Source organism: Podarcis bocagei (assembly GCF_964188305.1).
Source record: "Podarcis bocagei genome assembly, chromosome: 12".
Classification (NCBI taxonomy): domain Eukaryota; kingdom Metazoa; phylum Chordata; class Lepidosauria; order Squamata; family Lacertidae; genus Podarcis; species Podarcis bocagei.
The window spans coordinates 40,567,356-40,593,680 of NC_138137.1; the positions used below are offsets into that span (position 1 = coordinate 40,567,356).

The following is a 26,325-nucleotide window of genomic DNA, read 5'->3' on the forward strand; positions in this document are numbered from 1 at the left end:
ACAATGATGATGCTATCCGGGTGAGCATGGTCTCAGTCTGACCCTCCACCTTCGCTACGTATTGGAATAGTGCTTCAGTGTGCTTTTGGGTGAGTCAGAAGCTGGAGAAAATGACCCACATGGATGCAGACCAGTCAGATACAAAAAGAAGGAAGTTAAACATGCTGCCGGCTAATCTGAGAGCCATTGAGACAACAGTACAAAAGAACAAATTAAAAATATACTACCCACTGCTTCCAATTATCCACAAACATCACAAGACAAAGCGGCAAGCAACAAGCATAAAAAAAATCAGTCTCTCTCTCTCTCACGCGCGCACACACACACACACACACACACACACCCCTACATGAAAGAGAAGAAATAAAGATTGCTACCATGATCAGAGATTATTCCCAGAAAAATTAGTGCTCTGCATGCCAAGGATCTTGAACCTGTTGCCATGGCTGCAGCTGAATCCCGTACCACAAACCACTTACATGACACTGAAGAGTCCATTTCCGCTGCCTCAAATAATGAATGTACAAAAACACATTTATGCAACCGTTTTAAATAAGACAGTGTTTTAAGTGACTGCAGCCTCTCTCAAAATAGAACTATTGTCATTTTTCAAGCTCAGCAGCAAGTGCTGGGTTTATAAGCTTCCATTACACTGCTCCAAAAAAAAATAAAAATCAAATCACAGCCCGCTCATTACAATGACCATTGGTATGTCTTTAAGCATTAATGCAGTATAAGCCACAGTGCTGAAAATTCTAACCTCTATTCCACTACAGCCAGCAGCTGTGTTCTATTCTTCTCCAAAGTTTTATTGACACTCACAGGGAGCCAATTTTGAATAAGAAGGTGGTTCTGTTCATTCAGAAGAAACCTCTAATAAAAGTCTGGGAATGTAGACTGAAGAATGAGGGAACAAATTTTGCATGCCATTTGTAGATAGTGGCCAAATTATATGTCCAGAAGAATCACGTGGAATTTTACTACATCAAACTACAGGTGTGAGAAGCTCGGCATGTCTGAACCCTCCCCAATCAAACTATCATTATTTATTAGTCATTTATATTTAGTAAAGGTAAAGGTACCCCTGCCCGTACGGGCCAGTCTTGACAGACTCTAGGGTTGTGCGCTCATCTCACTCTAGAGGCCAGGAGCCAGCGCTGTCTGCAGACACTTCCGGGTCACGTGGCCAGCGTGACAAGCTGCATCTGGCGAGCCAGCGCAGCACACGGAATGCCGTTTACCTTCCCGCTATAAAGCGGTCCCTATTTATCTACTTGCACCCGGAGGTGCTTTCGAACTGCTAGGTTGGCAGGCGCTGGGACGGGAGTGCACCCCGCCGCGGGGTTCGAAACGCCGACCTTGCAATCGGCAAGTCCTAGGCACTGAGGTTTTACCCACAGCGCCACCCGCGTCCCAATTTATATTTAGTAATGTGCAATTATTTGCGTGTTTTAAACAGATTTTATATATGTCTATGGTTTTAATTCTATTCATGTTAAATTGCTTTTTAATGATTGGTTTTTCCCCTGTGTTTTTAACGATTCTTGTTTTTATCTGTAAGCCGTTTTGAGTCCCATCAGGGAAAAAGGTGGAGTATAAAAAAATAATAATTCAATAATTAATTGACACACTGCTTCATGTCAGAATAGACTTCTAAGTGGTTCTGACCAGTTAAACAAACATTAAAATATGCATCAAAACACAGCAGCGATTAAAACAAGAGACTTAAGTCATAGGATGAAGGGAATGCCTGTGTACACAGGTGTGTCTTCAAAGACCAGCAGAATGCCAATACAGGTACAGATACCGTCTCTCCTATTTCAGCAGAGAGTGCGTTCCAGCAGTGAAAAAGCTGCCTTCTATGGCTGATAGCTATCAGCCACAAGTCAATAATTATCAGACTGTGTCAAGACTAAACGGGTTCCATTTGTTGATCTTAATGCCCTTACCAGGAAATGGATATTCCCTGCAGTGGAATCTGGGAAGGGGCTGCGCTAAAATCCCCCAAGATGGACTGCTAGATTTCCAGAAGCAGGGTTGTTGTTTTTTATAACACAGTGAAATATTTAAGCATGTAATCTGCCTACCACACCTACACCCCCCCAAGTCTGAAGTGGGATTTCTCATATTTCAATTGACTACTAGTAACCACGAGACTATATAATTATCTGTTTCTGCGGTTGTCCTAGAATTAACACTTTCTCTACCTAGAATCAGCAAAACACATTAAACTCGTTGCTTCACAGAATAAGCTTGACAGAAATCTGGTATGTGAGAGCCACACACACTAACTTACTAAGTGTGATCTTACATTATACCGTTAATTTCAGAGTTATAAGTATGACAGCACAACCATTTTCTACTCCTTAAACCATCTATCATCAAGAATTCTCCCTCTCAAAGTAAAAAAAAGGGGGGAGGAATGAAATTGCTATTTGTGCATTTGTTAAAATGGCTGGCAAATATGATTTTTTTATTTAGGAAACAGAGGAATGGTTAACTTATAAAAACGAAAGGTCCTGAAGATCAAGCACTCTAAGAAGATTTGCTCTTGATCTTGTCTTTACCATTTCAGGGTACGTAGTGATGGTGGTTATTCAGCAGTGTTACATTTGCTTTACATTTTTACCCTGCCATCCTTCCAGATGAGGCAACAGACATGTTGGCTCTAGGGCTGGGTGATATCTGGTTTTCAACTTCACAAGATATCACCAGCTAAACATCGCAATATCTCGATATATCACAATACATATCTGCGGTGGCAGAAGGTCCCGCCATATCTCCCTGCAGTGGCAAAGGGCCTTGCTGCGCCACCCTGTGGCGGTGGAGGGTACACCACTCTTCCCTGCAGCAGAGGGCATTGATGAGGCTCTCTGTGGCAGTAGAGGGTCTTAAAATGTAAGATTTAATAAAAATATTAAATAAACTTCCATATAATATATTTAATATATTTTCAGCTAATTTAAGAGACGTTTAAGTGATTTACTAGTCAAGTCGCATCTGCTCCCACACTCAGGGATTTAGTGGAATCTGTGCATGCATAAGCCTCACTGAGTTCAACTAAACTGACTTCTACTTTCCTGGGAGCAAGCCTCATTGAATTCAGTCAACTCTTCCCCCTCCTTGCTGTAAGTCCTGCAAGACCTGCTCTCTGTCTAGCCTATTTATAACTGGTCCAGTAAGACAGGGCCCTGACTGTCTCCTGACTGACTCCAGCTGCAAAGGCTGCTTCTGCGGTTAAGGGATCATCAGAGTATTGATTAGGGCAGGATCAAGATTTCGTTTTGGAGATGTCCTATTTTAGCTGCTGTCTGGATTATGTCCTTGTATTTTCATTGTTAAAACCTTGTTAGGAATAATTATCAACAGTTTGCTACATAGCACATAGGAGGATGGGTGATACCGTAATCAACAGGTGGGGCAGGGGAAGGCTCAAGATTCCTTAGGCTCACAGAAACACTTCAATATTTATTTGGATCCTGGTGATAGTCAGGATCTAAGTCCTGTTTCAGTTTTCTCCCAAGCAACTGTTTCTTAATTGTGGACCAGAAGAGACCACGAGTGAATTCTAAAAACCAGGCTCACATATCAATGAGTTCCACGGGCTGTGCTGGAACCACAACTGAATACCCTTTTGTTGCAAACAAAGCAAACTTTAGAAACAGGAAGTGCTTTGAACTAAAAAATTCTTTGTTCCGTATCTCTTATCCTCCAACGTCTTTTATCATGCTTGGTTGGGATCAAGTTTCAGGACAAGCCACCTGCAGAGTCTTCAACTGTACCTGTGTGTTCTGGGCCTCTGGTTCAAGGATGCCGTTCTCCCAGGACTGTGCTGGCTTCCGAGCCTTGCAGGACTGGTCATGTAATCATTAGGGACTGTTGGCGGCTTAACAGGCTCCAAAGTCTTATAAGGTGTGTTCCGTCTGGCGAGATGAAACAAGACACAGAACAAAAGCGGGTGGGGAGAGAGAGAGGGAGGCTTATTAATTGACTAAGGAAACAAGTAGCTACAGCACAGTTCAGTGTACATCATCTTAACAGTGTTTCTCAAACTTAGGGGTCCCCCAGCTGTGGTTGGACTACAACTCCCATCATCCCTAGCTAGCAGGACCCATGGCCAACAAACTGAAGCTTAGACTAGGTAAGACTAAAGCACTGTTAGTGGGCGTCTCCCTAAACCAGATGGCTGGGAGAGGCCGCTTGATGGAGTTACAGTCTCTTTGAAGGAGCAGGGATATGGCTTGGGGAAAACTTCTGGCTCCTTTGCTGTCACTTGAGGCTCAGGTGGCCTCGGTGGCATAGAGTGCCTTCCATCGGCTTCGACTGGTGGCCTAGCCGCACCCCTATCTGGACAGGGATAGCCTAACGTCTGTTGTCTATGCTCCGGCAATCTCTACGTCTGATTATTACAACGTATTATATGTGCCTACCCACATTTCTTACCCTTCAATGCAACTGAACCTAACTTTCCACCCCTAAGCAATTCATTGCCTTCAAAGGCATCACGGAATTCTCCCTTCCTAGCATTAGAGTTCAATAAAATAAAGAGTTCCTTCCAACCCTGTCGGCACTAAACAGCACTTATTGGTATTTCCTTAGATTTATAACCCTCACGCTCCTTTTTCGAGTTCCCAGCAACTGCTTGCTGCTCTGTGTAGGATTTATATACTCATCTAATCCTTTCTTGTGTCATCTACAGCACATAATGCCTTTAATACCAATGGCTAGTTTCTGTAAGGGATTGCCTTTTCTTAAACTTCCACCTACAACCTAAAGCAGGAAGTTTCTGCTCTGCTGGGTGTTCAACTTGGCAACTTCTACTTTTTTAAAAAAGAAAAAGCTACATGCTTCATTAAATAATTTGTTTAAAATTCTGTTAAAAACAGCTTCTCTACTTTATGAGTAATCTTGCTTCCTAGATTTTTTTTATCATCTAAGGAAAATTAAGCAAGCTCATGAATGAAAATTTCTCCTTTTTCTGTATTAAAAACCACTTCCACCCCAAATCAACAAGTCAGCTATGCATTGGGGAAACCATAGAGCCAGCTCTAAACCACAGGCGACTGTTAGATATTAAATATATCTAATATTTGTATCCAAATATATTTGGATACTACTGTTCAATAATTCAGGTGGTGGTGGTGGTTATTTATATGCCACCAATCTGACTGAGTTGCCCCACTCTGGATGACTACCAGCAAATTATAAAACCACAGTAAGACATCAAACATTAAAAACTTCCCCATAGAGTGCTACCTTCAGATGTCTTCTAAAAGTCAGATAGTTGCTTATTTCCTTGACATTTGATGAGAGGGCGTTCCACAGGGTGGGTGCCACTACCAAGATGGCCGTCTGCCTGCTCCCTGTAGCTTCACTTATCACAGTGAGGAAACCACCAGAAGGCCCTCAGAGCAGAATTTCAGTGACCAGGCTGAACAATGGGGGTGGAGATGCTCCTTCAGGTATACAGGACTGAAGCCATTTAGGACTTTAAAGGTCAGCACCAACACTGTTAAACTACTACTGATTCCATGCCAGGTTACTGGAGCATAAATTCTCTAGCCTGGCTTTCCATGTTTCCCAAAGATGGTGGCATTGTGCATTATTCTAGCAACATTCTATATTCCTAGCAATAAACCAATACCTCCTCCAGACACATACACCTCATTCCAAAGCTGGAGCGTTGCTCATTTTTCCAGGTTCAACATTTGACTTCTACCCAAGTCAGTCTTCCTCAGACTTTTTGAATCTGAATCCTTCTGTATTTTTAAATTTTTATATATGGATGTTTTATGATAACCTATATTTGTAACACCTAGAAAAAGGTTTGGCAAAGACGTTTTTGTGTTTTTTTCATTAAAAATAGCTTAAAAACTTCAATTTTGGGGGAGACTTTGCAAAAAAAAAAAAAAAAATCTCATCAATTGCCCAAAAAAGAAAGAAAGAGAGCTCAATGACGTTTGTGTCTGGATTTTCATTTTTTGAAATATGGCAACCCTATCCAAGAGAGGGCTTTCAAGCAGACGCTGCTAATCTCCTTGAAGTTTATTTCTTAGTGTGTCAGAGAAATCATAGCACATCCCCACACCATTCCCTAGGGGCTTTTACCTTCCCAGAGCACCCCAACCTATAGTTTGAAGACCTAGGAATGAATAGTCTAAGACAGGACCAATATAGCAACTTATTAAAAAAAAGGGATGCTCTGGTATGCTATAGACCTTATTCTGGCCCTTGCAGTAGAATGTGCTTGCTTGTAACAGGACTTCAGTTTCTCACCCTCTTCCCACAGCCTCAAGGCTATTACAGATCTTAGCAGGGCTCTGGAGGAGCCAGTCCTGTAAACAGAAAATACCCACCAGGCAAAAACAGATGGACTGATATAATGCCGATGTACCAATTCAATCCACTTAAGGTGTCAGACTGCATAAACAGAACATATTTCAGAGTGGGTGTTCTGTTCACACATTGGAAACTTAATTTTTATTTATTTATTTTTTTAAATCCTCTTTGGCTGTAACAGGAATGAAATAGCAGTCATCCTTGCCACCCTGGGCCAGCTCTACTATGAGGCAAAGTGAGGCAGCTGCCTTAGGCAGCAGGTGCTGGGAGCAGAGGTGGTGGCAACATGTAAATACCAGAGCTGAAGTAAGACCAGATACTGAAGTCTGCTAAGCTTCTGTATGTGCAACTGGGTGGGTGGGTGTGCCACTTTTTTCCCTTTGCCTCAGACAAATATCATTCACTGGCCCCAGCCTCCCTGCCCAGGTTGCAATCCTAAAGGTCACACACTAAGGAGATGGCTGTATTGAAACCTGTTGAACCTACTATAAGAAAATGCGCTTTTCGGATTGAGTCAGTTATTCAGTGTGGGCGGTAGTTGCATGGAATGATTCTCAGTCCAAAATATTAAAGGTGATATCCAATTAAATCATACCATTGAAATCAGGAAAACTTCAGAGTGCATTGATTCCATGGGTCCACTCTGAACATGATTTCAGTTAGATACCACTGTGGTATTTTTATAACAGAAGTGCAACTGCACAAGTTAAACAAACACTAGAAGACAGAGACCTCAAATGCTAAAAAACTGTTGACCCAAGCAATTAAAGCTGTGTTCTTTGTCAACCGAAAAGGAGAATGAAAGTCTTATTCTTACCCCAGAGTTCCCCGGCCCGACATAGGAGGACTTGGTGGTTTTTGTGTAGGCGGATTTGTTCTTGACAGAGTGCCAGTTCTCGCAGGCTGGTTATTTCCATGCTGAAAACCAGAATAATGCTTTAATTTCTTTGGACAGAAATAGCCCCAACTGTTATGTCGATGCAATGCTTGAATACACTAATATATGAAGTGAGGATTCCCAGACAGCTTTTAAACCACAGCTTCTTTTGCTGCATACGGGATTAAACGCAAGAAGAGAAATCCATGCCTAAGCTTTTTAATTCTAAGCCCCCCACCCCACTCCTTTTGCACATTTGCACCCACAGTGAATGAAACCTAAGCTGCGCTAAGCATAAATAACGGCTCATGAACCAAATCTTATTTTAGTGAACGTGTCAGATCCACTGAATTTATTTTGTATTCAAGATTTACATAGGCATGCAAGTGTTTCTGGGAAGCCTGATCTAAGGTGTAAGTCAATAAGAGATAAGCATCTACCTAATCAAAGCAAAGCACTATGTATGTTAGAGAAAAATTAAATTGTTATCTATGGATAAAATGCACTTTGTCAATATATCAGTGATATATTAACTGTCAGTTGGAGCTGAGGTTCAGCACATGTAAACAACCTATGAGGTTGGGGGAAGAGAAGAGAGGAGTATAGGAGAGAAAGAGAAGAGGGAAAAGGACTAGCTTTCAGGTGTAAGGGCTCAGCAGCCTCTATTGTCATGGGACATTGTGGGTCAAATGAGAAATAACTCTTCTTACCTTGGCTTTTAGCCACTTACGTTGGCAAAAAGAAAAGGAGGAAGAAAAGTAGAAATTAATGGCAAAATCTCTTACTGTTCACATGGCAGGTTTAAGTACTAATGGCACAATTATTGGCAACATTTGTTTTCTTCACTGTAATCTACAACTGCAGGCCAGTTCAGAGAATAGCTTTCATTTGCCACCATTGAGAAAGCAGACCAAGTTTCCACAAAAGGAGAAAGTTTTGTCCGTCTCAATTCAGCATTTTTTAAATTTAATAAAGTTTCCATCCCTCTAGCAATTGTGAAACACTGTCCAGGTTGACACTTAGAAGCATTCAATACATTTAGAACAGCCTGCAAACACCTGAAGCAGGTGAAGGTGGATGGGGCTGGTGAATAATGCCCACCCCACCCCAAAAGACCAATATTTTGGTCCATGCCTGCTTGGTGCCTTTAAAAAATGGAACCCTAGCCTGTGAAGGTGGATTACATGAGATCACATACAAAAGAGAAAAAAATTGATCTTCCCATCCCGGTCACAACCAGCACACACAAAGATTAATTCTTCCACATAAAGCAATATGAAGTTGTGAATTTCCTGCATTGGCAATGGGGAGGACCAGATGATGTTTTAGGTCTCTTCCAACACTTTTGATTCCCTTCAAGAAAGACGAATGGGCTGCATGTTATATATACCCAGGGAAATGGTAGTCATTCTGGTTGCATCACCGCCAGCATCCATTCACACAAAGAGATAATCAGCAGCTCTCTGCTAACCTAGTTCACAGCAACCTCTCTGCATGCAGTTATGTACATTAATATGCAACAAGCTTGAGGATGTGGACTTTTGGGGGGTCAGAATTTCCAAATGCATGTAGTGCAACTGGTCTGCATCATATACTTGTTGCAGCTGTATGCACACAAGACTATCCACACCAGCACTCTCTCTTCTGACTGGTAGTAGTTCTGAAGCTCAGGCAGAGAGGCTTTTCCAATTCCCAGAAAGAGGTCTTGGCTGGGCCTGTTGTTGCATAACATTTAACTAGAAATTCTAAGGAACAGGCCTGTGACTTTCTACCTGAAAAGCGTGTTCTCTGCACCACTGAGTTATGGCTCCACCTTTATACCGTCTGCCCCTTTCACAATATGCTTTGCACACCCAACGTTGCATTTTTGACCTTTTGCTTCTGACGCTAGAGCCTTGGGGAGAATAAAGCCCAGCTAGGAGAAATGGGACGGTGAAAAAGAAAGCGAGTGTCAGCACAGCCGAAGAGTCAGATCAGATATGAATTCACCGGGTAGCTGTGGTCAAGTAATTTCTTAGTCACACGTTACCCCTCTGTAAAATGAAAATTATTTATGACCTATCTCAGATGGAGGCTAGGAAGATGCATTAGGGCTGTGCAGCGTTTTGGATTCCCAGGACAGAGAGAACATGAAAAGTGGCGTATAAAAAGATATACCGTATTACTCTGTGTGTAAGACCATTTTTTTTATTATAAATTGGGTTGAAATTGGGGGTCGTCTTGTACACGGATAGTGCAGAGAGGGGAACGGGTGACTGGTGGCAGCCATGAGCAGGAGATTGTCAGCGGCGATTGGGTGGGTGATTGGTGGCTGCGGCAAGGCCTGCTGGTGATTGGCTGCTGCTGTGGCGGTGATTGGCGGCGGCGGCCAGGCAAAAAAAAAGCTGAACAACCCTGGGCAATCTCCCGTTTCCTTAATTTGGGGTTTGAAAAATAGGGGTAGTCTTATACACGTGGGCGTGTTATACACAGAAAAATACAGTATGTGGTGTGGAGAAAAAAGCTTCCATCCTCCTCCTCCTCTTCCTCTCATATGACTAGAATCCAGTGTAATCTAATGAAGCTGATTGGTGGGAGATTCAGAACTGGCAAACAGAAGTACTATTTCAATCAGGGCACAGTTAGCCCACAGAATTTGATTCCACAAATTGTAGCGCTGGCCACTAGCTTAGAGCGCTTTAGTGGTGCCTGGCCAGCACGGTGCACTGGTCTTATTTAGCTGCTCATCAGGTCTTACAAAGTACCTTTGAACACAGAGTTTGATTTCAAGCAGGTCGTCTGATATTATTGTGACTCTAGGTGCTTGACAAGTTGATCTGTGGAGGGTGGAAGGGGAAAGGATAGGGGACAAAGTTCCCCACATCTGATCTCAGGCTAAGCGTAGGGCTTTTTTTTGTCTAAGTGGATTTAGTGTAAGTATATTACACTTTAGTGTAAGTAAGTATTATCTCAAAAAGCAATCTTCTATTCAGGCAATGGGAGCTTTTAAAAATTAGGATTAATATTAAAAAAGGCACACAGCTTTGTACACATTTGCATAAATATATCTCATGAAAGAGAACCCGAGGGAAATTCTTTAATCACAAGCTAGTGATGGATTGCAATGCTACATTAAGAAATCTCTTGTCTGCACAGGTAGGCAAGTAGGCAGGCTTTCCATAAGATGTGCAGTGTGTTTGCTACTTCTGCAATAAAATAATTTAAGGAGTTGTTTTCCCAGTGGGTGACATGCAATTTCTACAAGGAAGTGCTTTCTGCATAGGAAGTTGGTTCCTTCTAACAATGCCTGGAAAATAAATCTCTGTACTTTCCCCAAGTCCTCAAAGTACTTAAAATGGTAACTCAACAGCATCCCTTCCAATATGATCCTGTCTGAGTATTAAAATCTGCAAGGGGGAGGGGGCTTTTTTCATTTTTCCACAGGTGAGGAAGCTGCATTGTGTGGTAACCCAAGACATGTCTTTCCTTGACTACTGCCCTAGCTATTGAGCTCCTGAAACCCAACTGGAATAGTCTCTGTTCATCTGATCCACCAATTAAATTTTCCCTGGGAAAAATGATAGATATTCTGTTGTATGGCATTCTTAATTAATGTTACAGCTTTCTTGATTGCTGTTACCCACCCTGGGCTCATGAAAGTGACGAAGGGTCAGATATAAATTAAGGCAATGCATAAATAACAAATCATTAAGGCATCCCATAAAAAGATAGCCCAGTATTACTCCTATATTGCAGATCAGGGACCTGGAGGCAAGAAAGAGGAGCTTGCAGAAAACCACCCCATGAGTTCATGGCAGGAGGTGAGATTTGGACTAAGAAGCTTCCAGCTCAAGCTGAGTTCACTTTACTTCTCAATATGTGCTAGTAGTGTGATTGTGTTATCATCACCATCAGACAAACACACACACACACACACACACACACACACACACACACAAACACCAATTTTTATATTTGGCAGACAAACAATGAGCTCCTGAAACATTTCCAAATTCCAAAATTTGGTATGGGCTAGCTTGCAAAATAATCAGATCAGGAATCAAAGCAGCAGCAACAAGAGAAACTGCTGTAAAGAATCTGCTCCATTATTAAGCACAAATTTTGTAGACACAGAAAATGGAAAACAGTAAGGAAGGCAGGAGGCATTTTTACACTCTGGTGTGTCATGAAAGGAGTGACAGAGCTGTCTCCACTTTGAAGCCCCACTACTGGAAAACTGTGGAACTGAGTTCTGATCACCCTTTCACAAGACTCACAATAATATACATACAGTGACCTTTATAAAGAGCCAAAACCTTTTCTGCAAAACAAAAAGTAGCACTGTTCCAACATTTCTTCTTTTTCTTACAAAGGAAAGGCATGTCAAGAACACTAGAGGAAGAGAACTGGTTATGTTGTCAGTTCTCTTCAATTTGAATTTAAGCACACAGGGCTTTCCTTTTGCGGTCACTCCTAAATACAATTGAACAACTGCTTGCTTTCAACACACCTTTGAGAGGATTTAAGAGGCATTTAAGTGCATTCAAGGAAAACGTATTTCATATATTGCTTTCGCGAGGGAAAGGAGCAGCTCCATCGAAGTCTGCCTGCTTCCTTGTTTCCCTCCTCCATTTTTGCATCACTGCATCTGTTCTCAGCTTGCCAGAGCTTTTAACAAACAGATGCTAAACACATAGCACTATCACAAACAATCACAGCTTCAAAATGCAGCGGTAGTAACATTTGGCTGGCACAGCACAGATGTGACTGAAAGGACTGCCTTTATTTTAGAGAAAAGATGTAATGATATATTCTTCCAGGAAGAACCAAAACAGGAGAAAGCAACTGCTATTCTCAGAAATCAAATGAAGACTAGAATTCTGGCTGAAAATACAATTGGATTTATAAATTTCTTTATACCCTTGTGATATGTAGATGTAAAGAACAGTTTAACTATGTTTGCTTCCACTAAACATAGTTAAAATTAACCACAGTTTAAGGCTCACACAACACTTGAGGAGGGCTGGGAAAAGAACTAAATTCTTACCTTTACACCATGACCCACGTCATCCAGCACTGTGTAGTCTATAGGTTTTCGAATATACCTTACAGGACGCTCCATGTTTGCTGGCGCAATGATTTTGTGTGTTCTGGATGTATTCTTATTGGTTGTCAAAATGCCGATCTCTCTACGGGCCACCTTCTCTTTATGTATGTCCACCGTCTACAAAGAGGAAAAGTCAGAAATTCATGCCTAACTGTGACATAAAACTTAGACCAACAATATTTTTTTTCTCATCATCATCATTTATTTTATTAAAAATGTAAAGGCAATATAAATGGTAATATTTGCAATCTTGATAACTAGCAAGTTCTATTTCTACATTTACAAGATTCTTCTATATCTTCGGGAAAGTTGCTTGCAATGCTTTTGGACACCACTGATCATAACCAAATTCTGCTTGATGGTTCCTGAGATCGAGGAATGGGGTTTCATCCTTCATTTCTTACACCCTATTTGACCTGAGACTTCAACCATTCAGGGCTTTTCTGCATTCAGTTGGTAAAATCTGGGTTGATCCCAATGGACAGAGTAGGGTCCAAATATAAAAGAGTAAAGGAAATAAACTGGATGTAGAATGGTGAGCAGTCATAAGATGCACTATAGTTCTAAAAATCAGCTGCTGAAACGGTCACATAATTGCAAGGAAGCTAGTATTTCCATGCTCAGATATCATTTCCCCCCACGCTGCCTTGCAATTACATGATTATATAGTACAGTTACACTTATACTTACAGCATCGTACCTTTCAACTTATGTAAAGCATACACATGGAAAGTGGGAAAAACAAACAATCTATACATCACAGGAAATAAATTCTTTGTTATAAGGACACAAACCAAGAAGTGAGCCACAGAACTGCGAGACAGTCAACTAACGGAGCTAAATGCTAAATTTCCAGAATTGGAAAAGCAAGAAGACAGAATCTAGCACACAAGGAATTCAAAGAATCACCCTGGAAAGGCTCGAATCCTGACACCAGAAAACCCAAACACTAATCTCAAAATGTAATTCAAACTATGTACTGTATTTTTCGCTCTATAGGACGCACTTTTCCCCTTCTAAAAAGTAAGGGAAAATGTGTGTGCGTCTTATGGAGCAAATGCAGGTTGCGCGGCTAAGCCCAAAGCCAGAACAGGGAGACAGAGTGCTGCGCAGTGCTCCGTCTCGCTGTTCTAGCTTGGGGATGGCTGCGCAAAGCCTCCGCAGGGCAGCGGGATGCCTTTACCCCGCTGCTCTGTGGAGGCTTCAAAGGCTGTCCCCAAAGCCAGAACAGTGAGACGGAGCGCTGTGCTAAGTGGCTTACAAAAGACCATAGGAAGGACAACAAGTTTGAAACTGAAACAAGTCTATAGGGCAAAGAAGTTTCATAAAGAAATGCAACACAGCAAAGAAGCCTTCCTCACCCTCTAACTTGTTTGCAAGGAACAATAATCTTCCTTGCCCTTCACTGGGCCTCCACATTCACCATCTCTCTCTATAGCTCTTTGCAATGAACGTGCCCCTATAAATCTGGTGCATCAATCACTTTGCATATCATTGGCACACATAAAACTGACCCCACAGCTCCTCTTCCAGTAAAAGTTGAGTTAACAAGATTTCATAGGCCACTTTTGGTGCACTGGGAATGTTTTTACCATAAACAGCTATTTTATGGCCTCTAATAATGGGAATATGTGGCCCACGGAAGGTTGTGTTTTTGCTTGTTTTTGCTTTAATCACGTTAGGGAGGGAAGGCTACCACACTGCTACTTAATCAAGTCTTACTCAAGCTTTACTATTCCAGGCTGCTATTTCAGTCAAAGAACTGCACAATTGTAGTATGTTTGATTTTGATAAATACCCGTTTTGCCGTAAGCAGACAATATTTGTTTGTGTACAAAAGAGAGAGAAGAGGCTTACATGAGGAGTAACACTGATGCAAACCAACAGGAGGATAAGGTAAAGGTAAAGGGACCCCTGACCATTAGGTCCAGTCGTGGCCGACTCTGGGGTTGCTGCGCTCATCTCGCTTTATTGGCTGAGGGAGCCGGCGTACAGCTTCCGGGTCGTGTGGCCAGCATGACTAAGACGCTTCTGGCGAACCAGAGCAGCACATGGAAACGCCGTTTACCTTCCCGCCGGAGCGGTAGCTATTTATCTACTTCTGCACTTTGACGTGCTTTTGAACTGCTAGGTTGGCAGGAGCAGGGACCGAGCAACGGGAGCTCACCCCGTCGCGGGGATTCGAACCACCAACCTTCTGATCAGCAAGTCCTAGGCTCTGTGATTTAACCCACGGCGCCACCTGCGTAGTTTGTTTATTAAATGACAAATTTCCCACTTTTTGGTGGGGGCCTCATGGAGCACACGGAGTCAGTGGCATTCTTGCAACAGTGGGGCTGCTCTCATTAGGATGGGGTAGTTGTGATATCAGAGGTGCGGTCGCTGCCATCCACATCTCACTATTGCCTCTCACTGCACCATCCTTGTCTGGATATGTGAAGGGTGTCTGTTGAGAGGACAGTCCCCCTCACTGGGGGACTGCAGTTTTGTTGAATTTCTAACCCAAGCAATCACTTAATTTAAAATTATAGAGTACAGAAATTTCAGGACTCATTTACTCCTGATCCCTGAACAACTACAATTCAACCTGGAGTATCTAAGCAGTCTGCACAGAAGAATGACATGTGTTTAAAGATATCAGGAGCCAGCCACAAAGAACTTGCATTCCCTCACCAACACATACTCCCCTTGATAGTCTTTTTTAAAAAAAACAAAATATTTTTTCTATTGGTTTTACATAATTTTGCACATGTTAACTTTAACCATTTCAAACATTAAAATAAAAGGTTCTTTCAAACCTTCAGACCTCCCTCCCTCCCTGGGTTCCATATTTAAAATAAAGTATTCTGCACCTTTTACCCTTATCCATCTATTATATATCCATAGTTACCATAACTGATTCCACATTACAAGTGTCATTATATCCCTGCCAATGATTTCAACTGTTTACAGTGGTCTTTTAAATATAGTGAAAATCCAGTCTTTTAGGAATACTCTATCTTCCTGGTTTCTGATCTTTCCCGTCAGTTTCGCCATCTCTGTGTACATCAGTTTAGCCTGCCATTCTTCTCTGGTCGGTATCCCCTTGCTAGTCTTTTTTTTTTTTTTTTGTAAAAAATTTTATTAGTTTTTCACAATTTTTATAAACACAAACAATACACAATACAAACAAACAAACACATAAACAAATATGTATAATTTCAAATCCTTTTTTCTTAAACCTTACTTCACCGACTTCCCCGTACCTCCCCTTTCTGCATCCCAATTTCCAAATTTGTTTCAGCAAATCCTCCCCCTTGATTTTATCTAATTTTCCCTTGTTCTTTTCTTTTACTTAGCCCCCTTGCTAGTCTTAACCATGGTTACCAACTTTGAATCTTAATTTCAAAACCTAGTCTTGGATCCAAAAGTGTGCAGGTGTATACGCGTGTATCTAATTTCTGGTCTAGCAGCCCCTTGTGCCAAAAGTGAAGCCAAAGAGAAGGAGATATGCAATATATATATATCTCTCACTCTCTCTCTCTCTCTCTCTCTCTCTCTCTCTCTCTCACACACACACACACACACACACACACACACACAATGCATGTAACACTTATCCTCACTACAACAATCAGTTCCTTGAGATTCCCATTTTAGAGATGAGGAAACAGCAGACTGCTTTCCTGGGGGAGAGCGCCCCATTTTTTTCAATCCAGAACAGTGTTTCTGAGGCAGTGGGCCTCAGTGTCACAGTCTTCCCAGTGGTGCCTTCTGCCTTGCAAGCCTTGCCCCCTAGCAAGCAATATCAGTAATTATGGGCTCATTATGCCAAACTCTCCCTCCATTTTGTGACTATCTATGCCCCACCATTTTGCAACTGTTGGGCCTCAGTCATCTTCAGCCCTCTCAAGAGGGAAGATCAGGAACCACTGCTCTAGAAGACTCTTCTGTAGCATAAGACTACACCTGGAAGACTCTTAACTCTCACATTCCTTTACATGTTTGTATTATTATTATTATTATTATTATTATTATTATTATTATTATTATGGGGTGGAGTGTTTAAAAATCATGTTCTAAAAGCCGCAGCCAGCACTTTCAACCGAAGTCTCAAACAGACCCACTTGTCCTTAAAGATTGCAATTTCCCTTTCTTCAGTTGAAAAGGGTACAAAAACACAGCCAAAAGAGCTAAGCACATGCTGTCAGAGTTAATTCAGCTTCAGCATTCAGAAAGGGCAATAGGACTTTGCATGTGCCCAAATGGTTCTTTGGTTTGGCACACTGCAGTGCCTGCGAAGTACAGCACTCTCTTTTTTTTCCAGCCTCAGAGAAAATGATTTCATGATTGTTACCATGGAGCAGGGAAATGCCACTCAGGAGAGATGTCAGCAGGTTAAGAGTTTTTGCCGGCGAGAAAGTAAAACAATCTATCCAACCAACTTTGTACAGTCGCTGCCATTAACTGCACTTCCTAGGCGTGCATATTCTTACACTAGACTATGGATAGTTAGAGATTGGGATACTGGGCCTCTGCTGAATTTTCAGGCGTTTCATTTTTTTTTAATTAAGCCTTTTAATATTTTTACCTGCAGCAATATCAGCAGCTAACACAGGCAGCATTCTGCCAAATCTACTTCCATCTGCCAGGGTTTTAAACGAATGGATTCAAGGCACTCTGATCACTTACATTAAAAAATAAACTACTCAGTACTTGTAAGTCCACTTATTAGCACATAACAGAATGCAAAAAATAAATAAATACATAGCAGGGGTTGGACTAGATGACCCTTGGGTCCCTTCAAACTCTGATTCTATGAAAATCAAAGAGAGCTGTTTGATTTCTTCATTCAATTCAAGCTTTTTTTTAAAAGAGTATGTAAGCTGAGCTTTTGTTAATTGCACTCCAGCTATGCTAGCTATAAGCACCAAAGCAGAAACGGAATGCATGTACAGCTTGCAATCCTCAATACAGAGAAGTGAACTCAGTCAACAGGACTTGCTTCTGAGTGAAAACACATGCACAGGATAAAGAGAAGGGAAAGTGTCACTGCACACACAGAGAGAGATTCATATCTGCTGGGTAACCAGCACAGCTGTAAAATGGAAGTATATATTGCTGCAACATCCTAAATTAGGAAGGAATGGATGAAGAAATATGATAACATCATCTCTCCCAAAGACACTCCCCGCACTCACTCAACCCAAAAGTGTTATGAATAGATGGGGCCTGAGATCAGAATGCAACTGTTTACAGAGAACAGAAGAAGCGCCAGCTTAGTTTTGCACAGCAACTTTCTCTCTAGCTTCTCTTAGCTGCCTTACAAAATCCGTTAAGATCAGTCTTTGCATAAATACAGCTGTTTTGCTTCAGCAGGTCACCAGCTCTCCAACAGCTTGCACACTTCCCTAAGTCTGAAAAGCTGACATTTCTGCAGAACGTTAATAAGGAACTGTTAATGTGCTACTTAATTTTCACAGCGTACTTAGAAAACGTCTAATATTAGAAACGTTCAGTGGGGAATGGATATGGCCAAAAGAAATCTTCTTAAAATTGAGTTTACACAAGAGTTCTCCGGGTGTTCTGAGTGCAGTACAACATTTTACTTTGGATACAGAATTCAGCATTTTGAGAAACACATTTCTAAATTATGTCTGCCTGTGCAGAGAAGATTAGATTAGCGCCTTTAATCTTTAAGATTTGTAGAGAGTTTCACTTCCATGAGGTGGATTGAGGCACTCGCCGCAGGTGGCAGATGGGGGAGATCAAAGTGTTCACCCCTCAGTTTGAAGCCTGAATATGCCCAACATGGCTGTTCACCAGTTCCTGCCTGCCACCCCCTCTCTTCCCCCTGGCTATGGCAATGTGGGTGCTCCCACCTTTGGTCTGAGGAAGGGGCCCTTCCTTCCACTCCATGAATTCTTCTTCCCTTCAGGCACTGAGCACTGACTGAAATACAGTGGAACCTTGGTTCTCGAATGTCTTGGTACTTGAACATTTCTGCCCCAAAAACCAAAAACCCGGAAGAAGTGTTCCGGTTTTCGAACACTTTGCGGAAGCCGAACGTCCGATGCAGCTGTCGGCTGTTGTTTCCAGGATGCCTGTGCCAATCAGAAGTCACGCCTTGCTTTTCGAACGTTTCAGAAGTCGAACAAACTTCCGGAATGGGTTATGTTCGAGAACCAAGGTACCACTGTATTCCAACAAGGAGACAGTATGCAGAATAAGAGCAACCAAGGATATAACTCACGCTAAAATTTAACATCATCTGCTAGCCTTTAAGGGGTCACAGAGCTCTTTGTTGTTTACGATCCAAAAAAAGGAACTAGAATACTAAGTGAAATTTATTCCACTGGGCAATAAACTCAACACATGTGTGCAGAAAGAATTTAACTGGCCTGTGACAAAAGCTACATCAGGAAGCACACATATTACGGCGGATAAAATACCAAGAATATCTTCCTGCTGTTCCCTGGCCGCATTGTTGAAATGCTGGGAGAGCTCTGCTAAAGTTCAGCTGAGTACAAAGAAATGGAACTTTAAACATATGAAATGGGGAGGTCAGACACAGTGCTGTAAAGACAGATGGCTTTCTTGAAAGCAAGAGCAGTATCGTCTATGAACATGTCATAATCTGTCAACGTTGTGTGGCTGAAGCACGAAGACAGGAAAACAGGAAATGTGTCCTTTATTTCTAGCTCTGAAATCCTACACAGAGACAACTGCTCAACATCTCTACTGCCTTTGACTGGAATTAACTGCAGCACATCCAGATTTTTTCTGAACAGGATAGCATAGTGTTATTGTTGATTATTACTGATTGATTTATATACCATTTACATGCCAGAATGGCTTCTAAGTAGCATACAAGCATAGAATCGTGTTGTCCAGGAAACATATAGAGACATCCTTGTATGCCCAGTGTGCAAAAGTTCCCATTCGAATGATATGTATTTTCACCTTTGATATACCCTTCTGAAATTACATGAATACATAATTTTATTTGTATGCCACCTTTCCACAGTTCAAACCATGTAAGGCACCTTACAACATGAAAAAAAAATATATGTAACTGCAACATAGATGTAAACAATAAATAAAAAAACCCTACACAACCTAACTGAACTATTTCCACATGAATTGCAACAAAATCCAAAATAAATATGCAAAAAACCAACAGCAACAATCTCCCCCAACAAAACCCGGCAAACAACACCCAAGCCCAACAGCCTCAGCTTTTGTAGCTGGACTCAGCCAGGCCCCTGCCCTCCCAGGCCAGGTGGGAAAAGGCCTGCAAGGCAGGGAGCAGGTCTTCCAAGACTCAAAACCAAAAGTACTTAAATGTTAATAAGGAATTCAGTGACCCTCCTCTCTGGCACATCATCAGGATCAGAATGGCAACCACCATCAGTGCTGACACTGTAGTTGGGGGACTCCCTTCTCTGAGAAACTTCTCATTCCCCTTGCCTTCTTTTGAAGTGTTGTGAAGACGCTTTTGTTCCAGAAGTCTTTCCAATCCAAATGTACCCTTTAATCATTGTTTACTATCATGTTACTACTCTGAAAACAGTGGTCTTTTGGGGGTGACTACTCACCATCATGAAATACTGCCACTTTTTCTTTTTGCAGCCCATGGCAGCCATTTTGTGCTGCTACCCACAGTTCTTTTATCAAGATATGAGCACCAGCGCCTCATTTTTTTTACCAAAAAAAAGCATTACTCTTATTTAAGTGATCATAGAAAGATCCTCTCTTCAAAGCCAGTGTATAAATGAACAAATACACATTCCGAGAGAAAGATTAAATGCAAACTTCTAAAGAAATCCAACTGCCTCCAGTTTCTTCTCCAGACGTGAGACAGACTTTAACATTAAAGAACATTGAGGGACAGGTTCTGGGATGAAAAGAAAAGAAGAATATGCATACTGAGCATGCACAGCCCATTCAAGATACACTGAAACCCCCTCTGTCTGCAATAGAAACATGTGTGCATGCAGGAGAGAGAGAAATAAAGGAGGACACTGTATCTAATGGGCTTCCTCTTGTTTCAAATTTATCTGAACGGATCACCATCTGTGATCAGCTTGCTCACCAGCTGTGTGTACTCCAAATGTTACTCCTACTCAGAGTAGATCCATTCAAAACTAACATAACTAACTTAGGTCCATTAATTTCAATGGAATTTCAGTTGCTGTGACTTAGCTCGATTCCAAGCCCATGTTTCTAATACAGTGGTACCTCAGGTTAAGAACTTAATTCGTTCCGAAGGTCCGTTCTTAACCTGAAACTGTTCTTAACCTGCAGCACCACTTTAGATAATGGGGCCTCCTGCTGCCGCCGTGCCGCCACTGCACAATTTCTGTTCTCATCCTGAAGCAAAGTTCTTAACCTGAGGTAATATTTCTGGGTTAGCGGAGTCTGTAACCTGAAGCATATGTAACCTGAAGCGTATGTAACCCGAGGTACCACTGTACAGCACTGGCCAGGATTTCTTACTTGGTATTAACTACATTAAGTATACAGAGGCAAAATGCACACAAGGTGCCACAAGACTCCTGTTGCTTTTTCTGCAATGAACTAGCATAAGCACCACACTCTAAGTTCACAGAAATGAAATTCAGCTAAATTTCTAGAGAATTCCCCAAGAAAACATTTTCAGATATTCTAACACTGAGTACAGAAACAACTTCTCTGGAATAATTACTTTGGGTAGTCCCACAGTCTGCACCCTAAAATCTCAGGCATCTTTAAAAAAAAAAAAAAAGAAGTTAGGTTTACTCTGCTTTCAACCCTTAAGATTGAATTCTGAGTTTTTGACAAGTTACAATGATGCATTAGGTCCACTGCTTTATCCTGTATCTGGCCTCCTTATTTACTTCTTATAAGCTGTTTCCTTTATGAGTAATTATTAAGATTTTTCTAATTATAACTTAAATATCCACAAAGTCTCCTGCAGACATTAATCGAAACAAGTCCAGGTATGTATTTGAAGGCACTGTTTTGTGAAGTATTCTCTGCATTTTCCCCATGTTTATTAGGTATGGGGGAAATTAAATAAGGTTCTAAAAATAAAGTTAGAAAATATACAAAAAGGAAAAGGAAATCTGATCTCATGCACCAGGAAACTCACAACTGCATATTAAACATGTATATCTGGCACTGAAATCCAATCACACGTTCAGGTAAAAGTTTAATTTCCTCTGGGTACACATTAATAGAAGAGCTCGAGGCCAGAAAAACGGTTTAAAAGAACAGTTTAAGAAAGAAAGTATTTTGGAAAATAACACTCCATTGCTTTCTGAAAAGCTTTTTTCAAGTGTTCAGGAGAATATATATGTATTTTAGTTTCTAACGTACCATACATGACAACATTTAACTGAATGTATAATTGCAACCCCTGGATTAGGACATGGGAAGCCAGGGTTCAAATTCTCATTCAACCATGAAGCTCACTAGGAGACCATGGGCCAATTACAGTACCTCAGCATAAGCTACCCCACACAGTTCTGGTGCGGATAAAATAAAGAGGGGGAGAACTAAGTACACCTTGAGGTATACTAAGTTGCTTGAGGTATAAAGGCAGTATTAGTATAGGGCTGCCCTGCACCCATAATTTCCTGGACATAGCTGGGATTTGTCCTCCCAAAATGACGTCCTGGCAGAATTTTCTGAAACTTGTTAAAAATGTCCAGGTAAACCCGGGCGGTATGGCAGCCCATATCAGAAGTGTTGAATTTTTGGCAAATATCCGGGAAAAATAGCTATAAAAAACTACAGTGGTACCTTGAGTTAAGAACTTAATTCATTCTGGAGGTCCGTTCTTAACCTGAAACTGTTCTTAATCTGAGGTACCACTTTAGCTAATGGGGCCTCCCGCTGCCGCCACACCACCACCGCACAATTTCTCTTCTCATCCCGAAGCAAAGTTCTTAAGCCAAGGTATTATTTCTGGGTTAAAGGAGTCTGTAACCTGAAGCGTCTGTAACCCGAGGTATCACTATAGTCCCTCGCCTCTCACCTGGGTATGTGGTGATGAGGCTTATCCTGGGTGTGGAGGTACCACTCTGCTCCACTGCAGACACACAGCTGCTATGTTAGTTTCCCCCAAGGGGCAACGTGCAGCTCTGCGGAATTTAAAATGGCAGTCACCTGCTCAATGCAGATCTAAGCAGCATCCACACAGCTACACTAATCACTGTAGCTGAGATAAATGCTTCAAGGGGTAATGAGAATATGACTGACTGGTCAGAGCGGCCACCACTGCATCTGTGGAGGTCTGATGGCAGGAGTGACACTGGGCAAGGGTTGGCACCACACAGGGGCATCTTAGCAGCACCACATCAACTTGTCCACTAAATTTGGGTGCAAACTTTGTCCCGATCTATAGGTTTGGAGCTGGTGCGGGGCTGGGATTTTTCTTTAGTCCTTCTGAGCTAAGGTTACCAGATTTTTTTCCAATGAATCCGGGGACACTTTTCAACTTCAATGGATTTTGTATGGGGACTGATATGTAAATCCGGGGACTGTCACCGTGAAATGGGGACATCTGGTAACCTTATTCTGAGCACCTCAGAAGTACCATGCAGCTGCTGGGAAGATCCCATCCCAAGAAGGCTGCTTGCTGTTGCGTTTCAGTATGTGGTGTTTCCCAAAGTGCCTGGAGCACTTTTTAAGCACACTGTGGAACAGTGTCTATTCCAACCCCTTACCCAGTTCCAGGAACAGGAACACTGGGGCTCACCAAAGGAGGCACCGTGGCAAGAACTGCAAGTGAAATTGTGGGCCCTGATGTTTTTCTTTTTCTTTCATGAAGTCAGTGCTAGGTAAAAGGCTGCTATAAAAGTGTGAATGAGTCACTGAACAGTTCTTCCACTTGGCTTTTATCCCAGTAGATCAAGCCAGCCTACATTTAAAAAAGCCTACAAAAAAGGTAAAGGTGACTATTTGCAACACGTTGGTTTTTAAGCACAGTTGAGTTCATGGCAAGCTTAGCCATGGTCAATTAATAAGTTACCCCTTTTTGCATCTGGTCAACTGTTTTTTGCTACTCCCGCTTCACGCTCCTCGCTTTCTTCAAGGAACAAGAAGCTGAAGCTGCAGAATGGTTTCTGTTTTGAACAGTTTTCCAGCATTCATGACTAGAATACTAAAGTTATACTTGAACATGATGGACATGTTTTGCAAATCTATTAAAGACAAAGGTAACCAAAAGGCTTCTCAGGCAATTGGGACTCCCCCCCCCCTCACTGCAGTGCTTCACAATGGGAACAGAACACCTTGTGTATGTTCTGTGAATAGGAGCTTGCATGCCAAAAAGCCACAGGCAACTTTTGTACGGAAACATATGCGCAAATTGTAAAGAGAGTAGCAGGTGCCTGTAGAAGAAACCAACTCTGAGGTTTGGGGGGGAGGGGGGAGGCCTCCTAAAAATAGGTTCAGGATAGCTACAGACCAAGAAACGAGAACCGGGCACCTGAAATGATGGGCAAAAAATGTAAGATTTCCCATTTTTTCTCAGTCACATCTTATTTTTGCATTCAACCATCAGTCATTGCAAATAATGAAAAAATGAGGTTAACCAGAGTTTACAGAGTGACATGCTGCATATCATAGTCCAACTGAGAACATTTCCATGTTGAAATACTTGATTTTGAAAACACACTGCCTTCCTGCTTAACTTTAGCTTTAAACATGCAAAGCCGTTTGCAGATTTGGGGCAGGATCCAATGGGGCCTATAGCCAAATGTTTTGTAGTGCGGGGGACAGGGTAGCACTGAATCCCCGGCAGGATATACCGTACATTCATGTAGCCTATGGCAATAACCAGTGTTGTACTTGGGAGTAAGCCCACTGACATAAGTATGACTTACCGTATTTTGCGCCCCATAAGACGCTCCGGCCCATAAGACGCACCTAGTTTTTTTGGGGGGAAATAAAGGGAAAAAATTATTTCCCCCCCAGGCGCGGGGCTGGGGCAGCCCGAGCTTCCCCCGACCCCAGCCCCCAAACAGGCAGCTCTCTGCAAGCCGTGGGAGCCCAGCGGTGGTTCCCGCTGCTTGAGGAGAGATCCGCGAAGCCTGCACGTGCTGGGATCAGCGCTTGCAGGCTTCGGGATGCCTGCAACTCTCCCCAAGCAGTGGGAACGTTCCCGCTGCTTGGGGAGAGATCCGCGAAGCCTGCGCGTGCTGGGATCAGCGCGCACAGGCTTCGGGATGCCTGCAACTCTCCCCAAGCAGTGGGAACGTTCCCGCTGCTTGGGGAGAGATCCGCGAAGCCTGCGCGTGCTGGGATCAGCGCGCGCAGGCTTTGGGATGCCTGCAACTCTCCCCAAGCAGTGGGAACGTTCCCGCTGCTTGGGGAGAGATCCGCGAAGCCTGCGCGTGCTGGGATCAGCGCGCGCAGGCTTCGGGATGCCGGCAACTCTCCCCAAGCAGTGGGAATGTTCCCGCTGCTTGGGGAGAGATCCGCGCAGCCTGCGTGTGCTGGGATCAGCGCGCGCAGGCTTCGGGATGCCTGCAACTCTCCCCAAGCAGTGGGAACGTTCCCGCTGCTTGGGGAGAGATCCGCGAAGCCTGCGCGTGCTGGGATCAGCGCGCGCAGGCTTCGGGATGCCGGCAACTCTCCCCAAGCAGTGGGAACGTTCCCGCTGCTTGGGGAGAGATCCGCGAAGCCTGCGCGTGCTGGGATCAGCGCTTGCAGGCTTCGGGATGCCTGCAACTCTCCCCAAGCAGTGGGAACGTTCCCGCTGCTTGGGGAGAGATCCGCGAAGCCTGCACGTGCTGGGATAATAATAATAATAATAATAATAATTTATTATTTATACCCCGCCCATCTGGCTGGGCCTCCCCAGCCACTCTGGGCGGCTTCCATAAAAACCAAAAATACCGTAAAATGTCATACGTTAAAAACTTCCCTGAACAGGGCTGCCTTAAGATGTCTCCTGAATGTCAGGTAGTTGTTTATCGCTTTGACATCTGCTGGAAGGGCGTTCCACAGGGCGGGCGCCACTACCGAGAAGGCCCTCTGCCTGGTTCCCTGTAGCTTTGCTTCTCGCAGTGAGGGAACCGCCAGAAGGCCCTCGGCGCTGGACCTCAGCGTCCGGGCAGACTGATGGGGGTGGAGACGCTCCTTCAGGTATACTGGACCGAGGCCGTTTAGGGCTTTAAAGGTCAGCACCAACACTTTGAATTGTGCTCGGAAACGTACTGGGAGCCAATGCAGGTCTTTCAAGACCGGTGTTATATGGTCTCGGCGGCCGCTCCCAGTCACCAGTCTAGCTGCCGCATTCTGGATTAGTTGTAGTTTCCGCGTCACCTTCAAAGGTAGCCCCACGTAGAGCGCATTGCAGTAGTCCAAGCGGGAGATAACCAGAGCATGCACCACTCTGGCGAGACAGTCCGCAGGCAGATAGGGTCTCAGCCTACGTACCAGATGGAGCTGGTAAACAGCTGCCCTGGACACAGATTTGACCTGTGCCTCCATGGACAGCTGTGAGTCCAAAATGACTCCCAGGCTGCGCACCTGGTCCTTCAGGGGCACAATTACCCCATTCAGGACCAGGGAATCCTCCACACCTGCCCGCCTCCTGTCCCCCAAAAACAGTACTTCTGTCTTGTCAGGATTCAACCTCAATCTGTTAGCCGCCATCCATCCTCCAACCGCCTCCAGACACTCACACAGGACCTTCACCGCCTTCACTGGTTCTGATTTAAAAGAGAGGTAGAGCTGGGTGTCATCCGCATACTGATGAACACCCAGCCCAAACCTCCTGATGATCTCTCCCAGCGGCTTCATATAGATGTTAAAAAGCATGGGGGAGAGGACAGAACCCTGAGGCACCCCACAAGTGAGGGCCCAAGGGTCTGAACACTCATCCCCCACCACCACTTTCTGAACACGGCCCAGGAGGAAGGAGCGGAACCACTGTATAACAGTGCCCCCAGCTCCCAGCCCCTCAAGACGGTCCAGAAGGATGCTATGGTCGATGGTATCAAACGCCGCTGAGAGATCCAGCAGAACTAGGAAACAGCTCTCACCTTTG

General features: G+C 43.2%; 1 protein-coding gene across 10 annotated transcripts in view; it reads right to left on the reverse strand.

The window, feature by feature from the left end:
• Nucleotides 1–26,325, reverse strand: part of ABI1 (abl interactor 1) — a 102,960-nt gene that overhangs the window by 18,093 nt on the left and 58,542 nt on the right. For 6 of the 10 annotated variants that reach the window (XM_081163234.1, XM_081163230.1, XM_081163237.1 and 3 more), the window contains exons 3-6: nucleotides 12,243–12,419; nucleotides 7,927–7,941; nucleotides 7,157–7,257; nucleotides 3,783–3,923 (exon numbers count right to left, since the gene is read on the reverse strand). In XM_081163234.1, the coding sequence (XP_081019360.1) occupies nucleotides 3,783–3,923; nucleotides 7,157–7,257; nucleotides 7,927–7,941; nucleotides 12,243–12,419 (434 nt within the window). The remainder of the gene's footprint in view (nucleotides 1–3,782; nucleotides 3,924–7,156; nucleotides 7,258–7,926; nucleotides 7,942–12,242; nucleotides 12,420–26,325) is intronic. The other 4 variants (XM_081163232.1, XM_081163239.1, XM_081163236.1 and 1 more) reach the window with 1 other exon arrangement.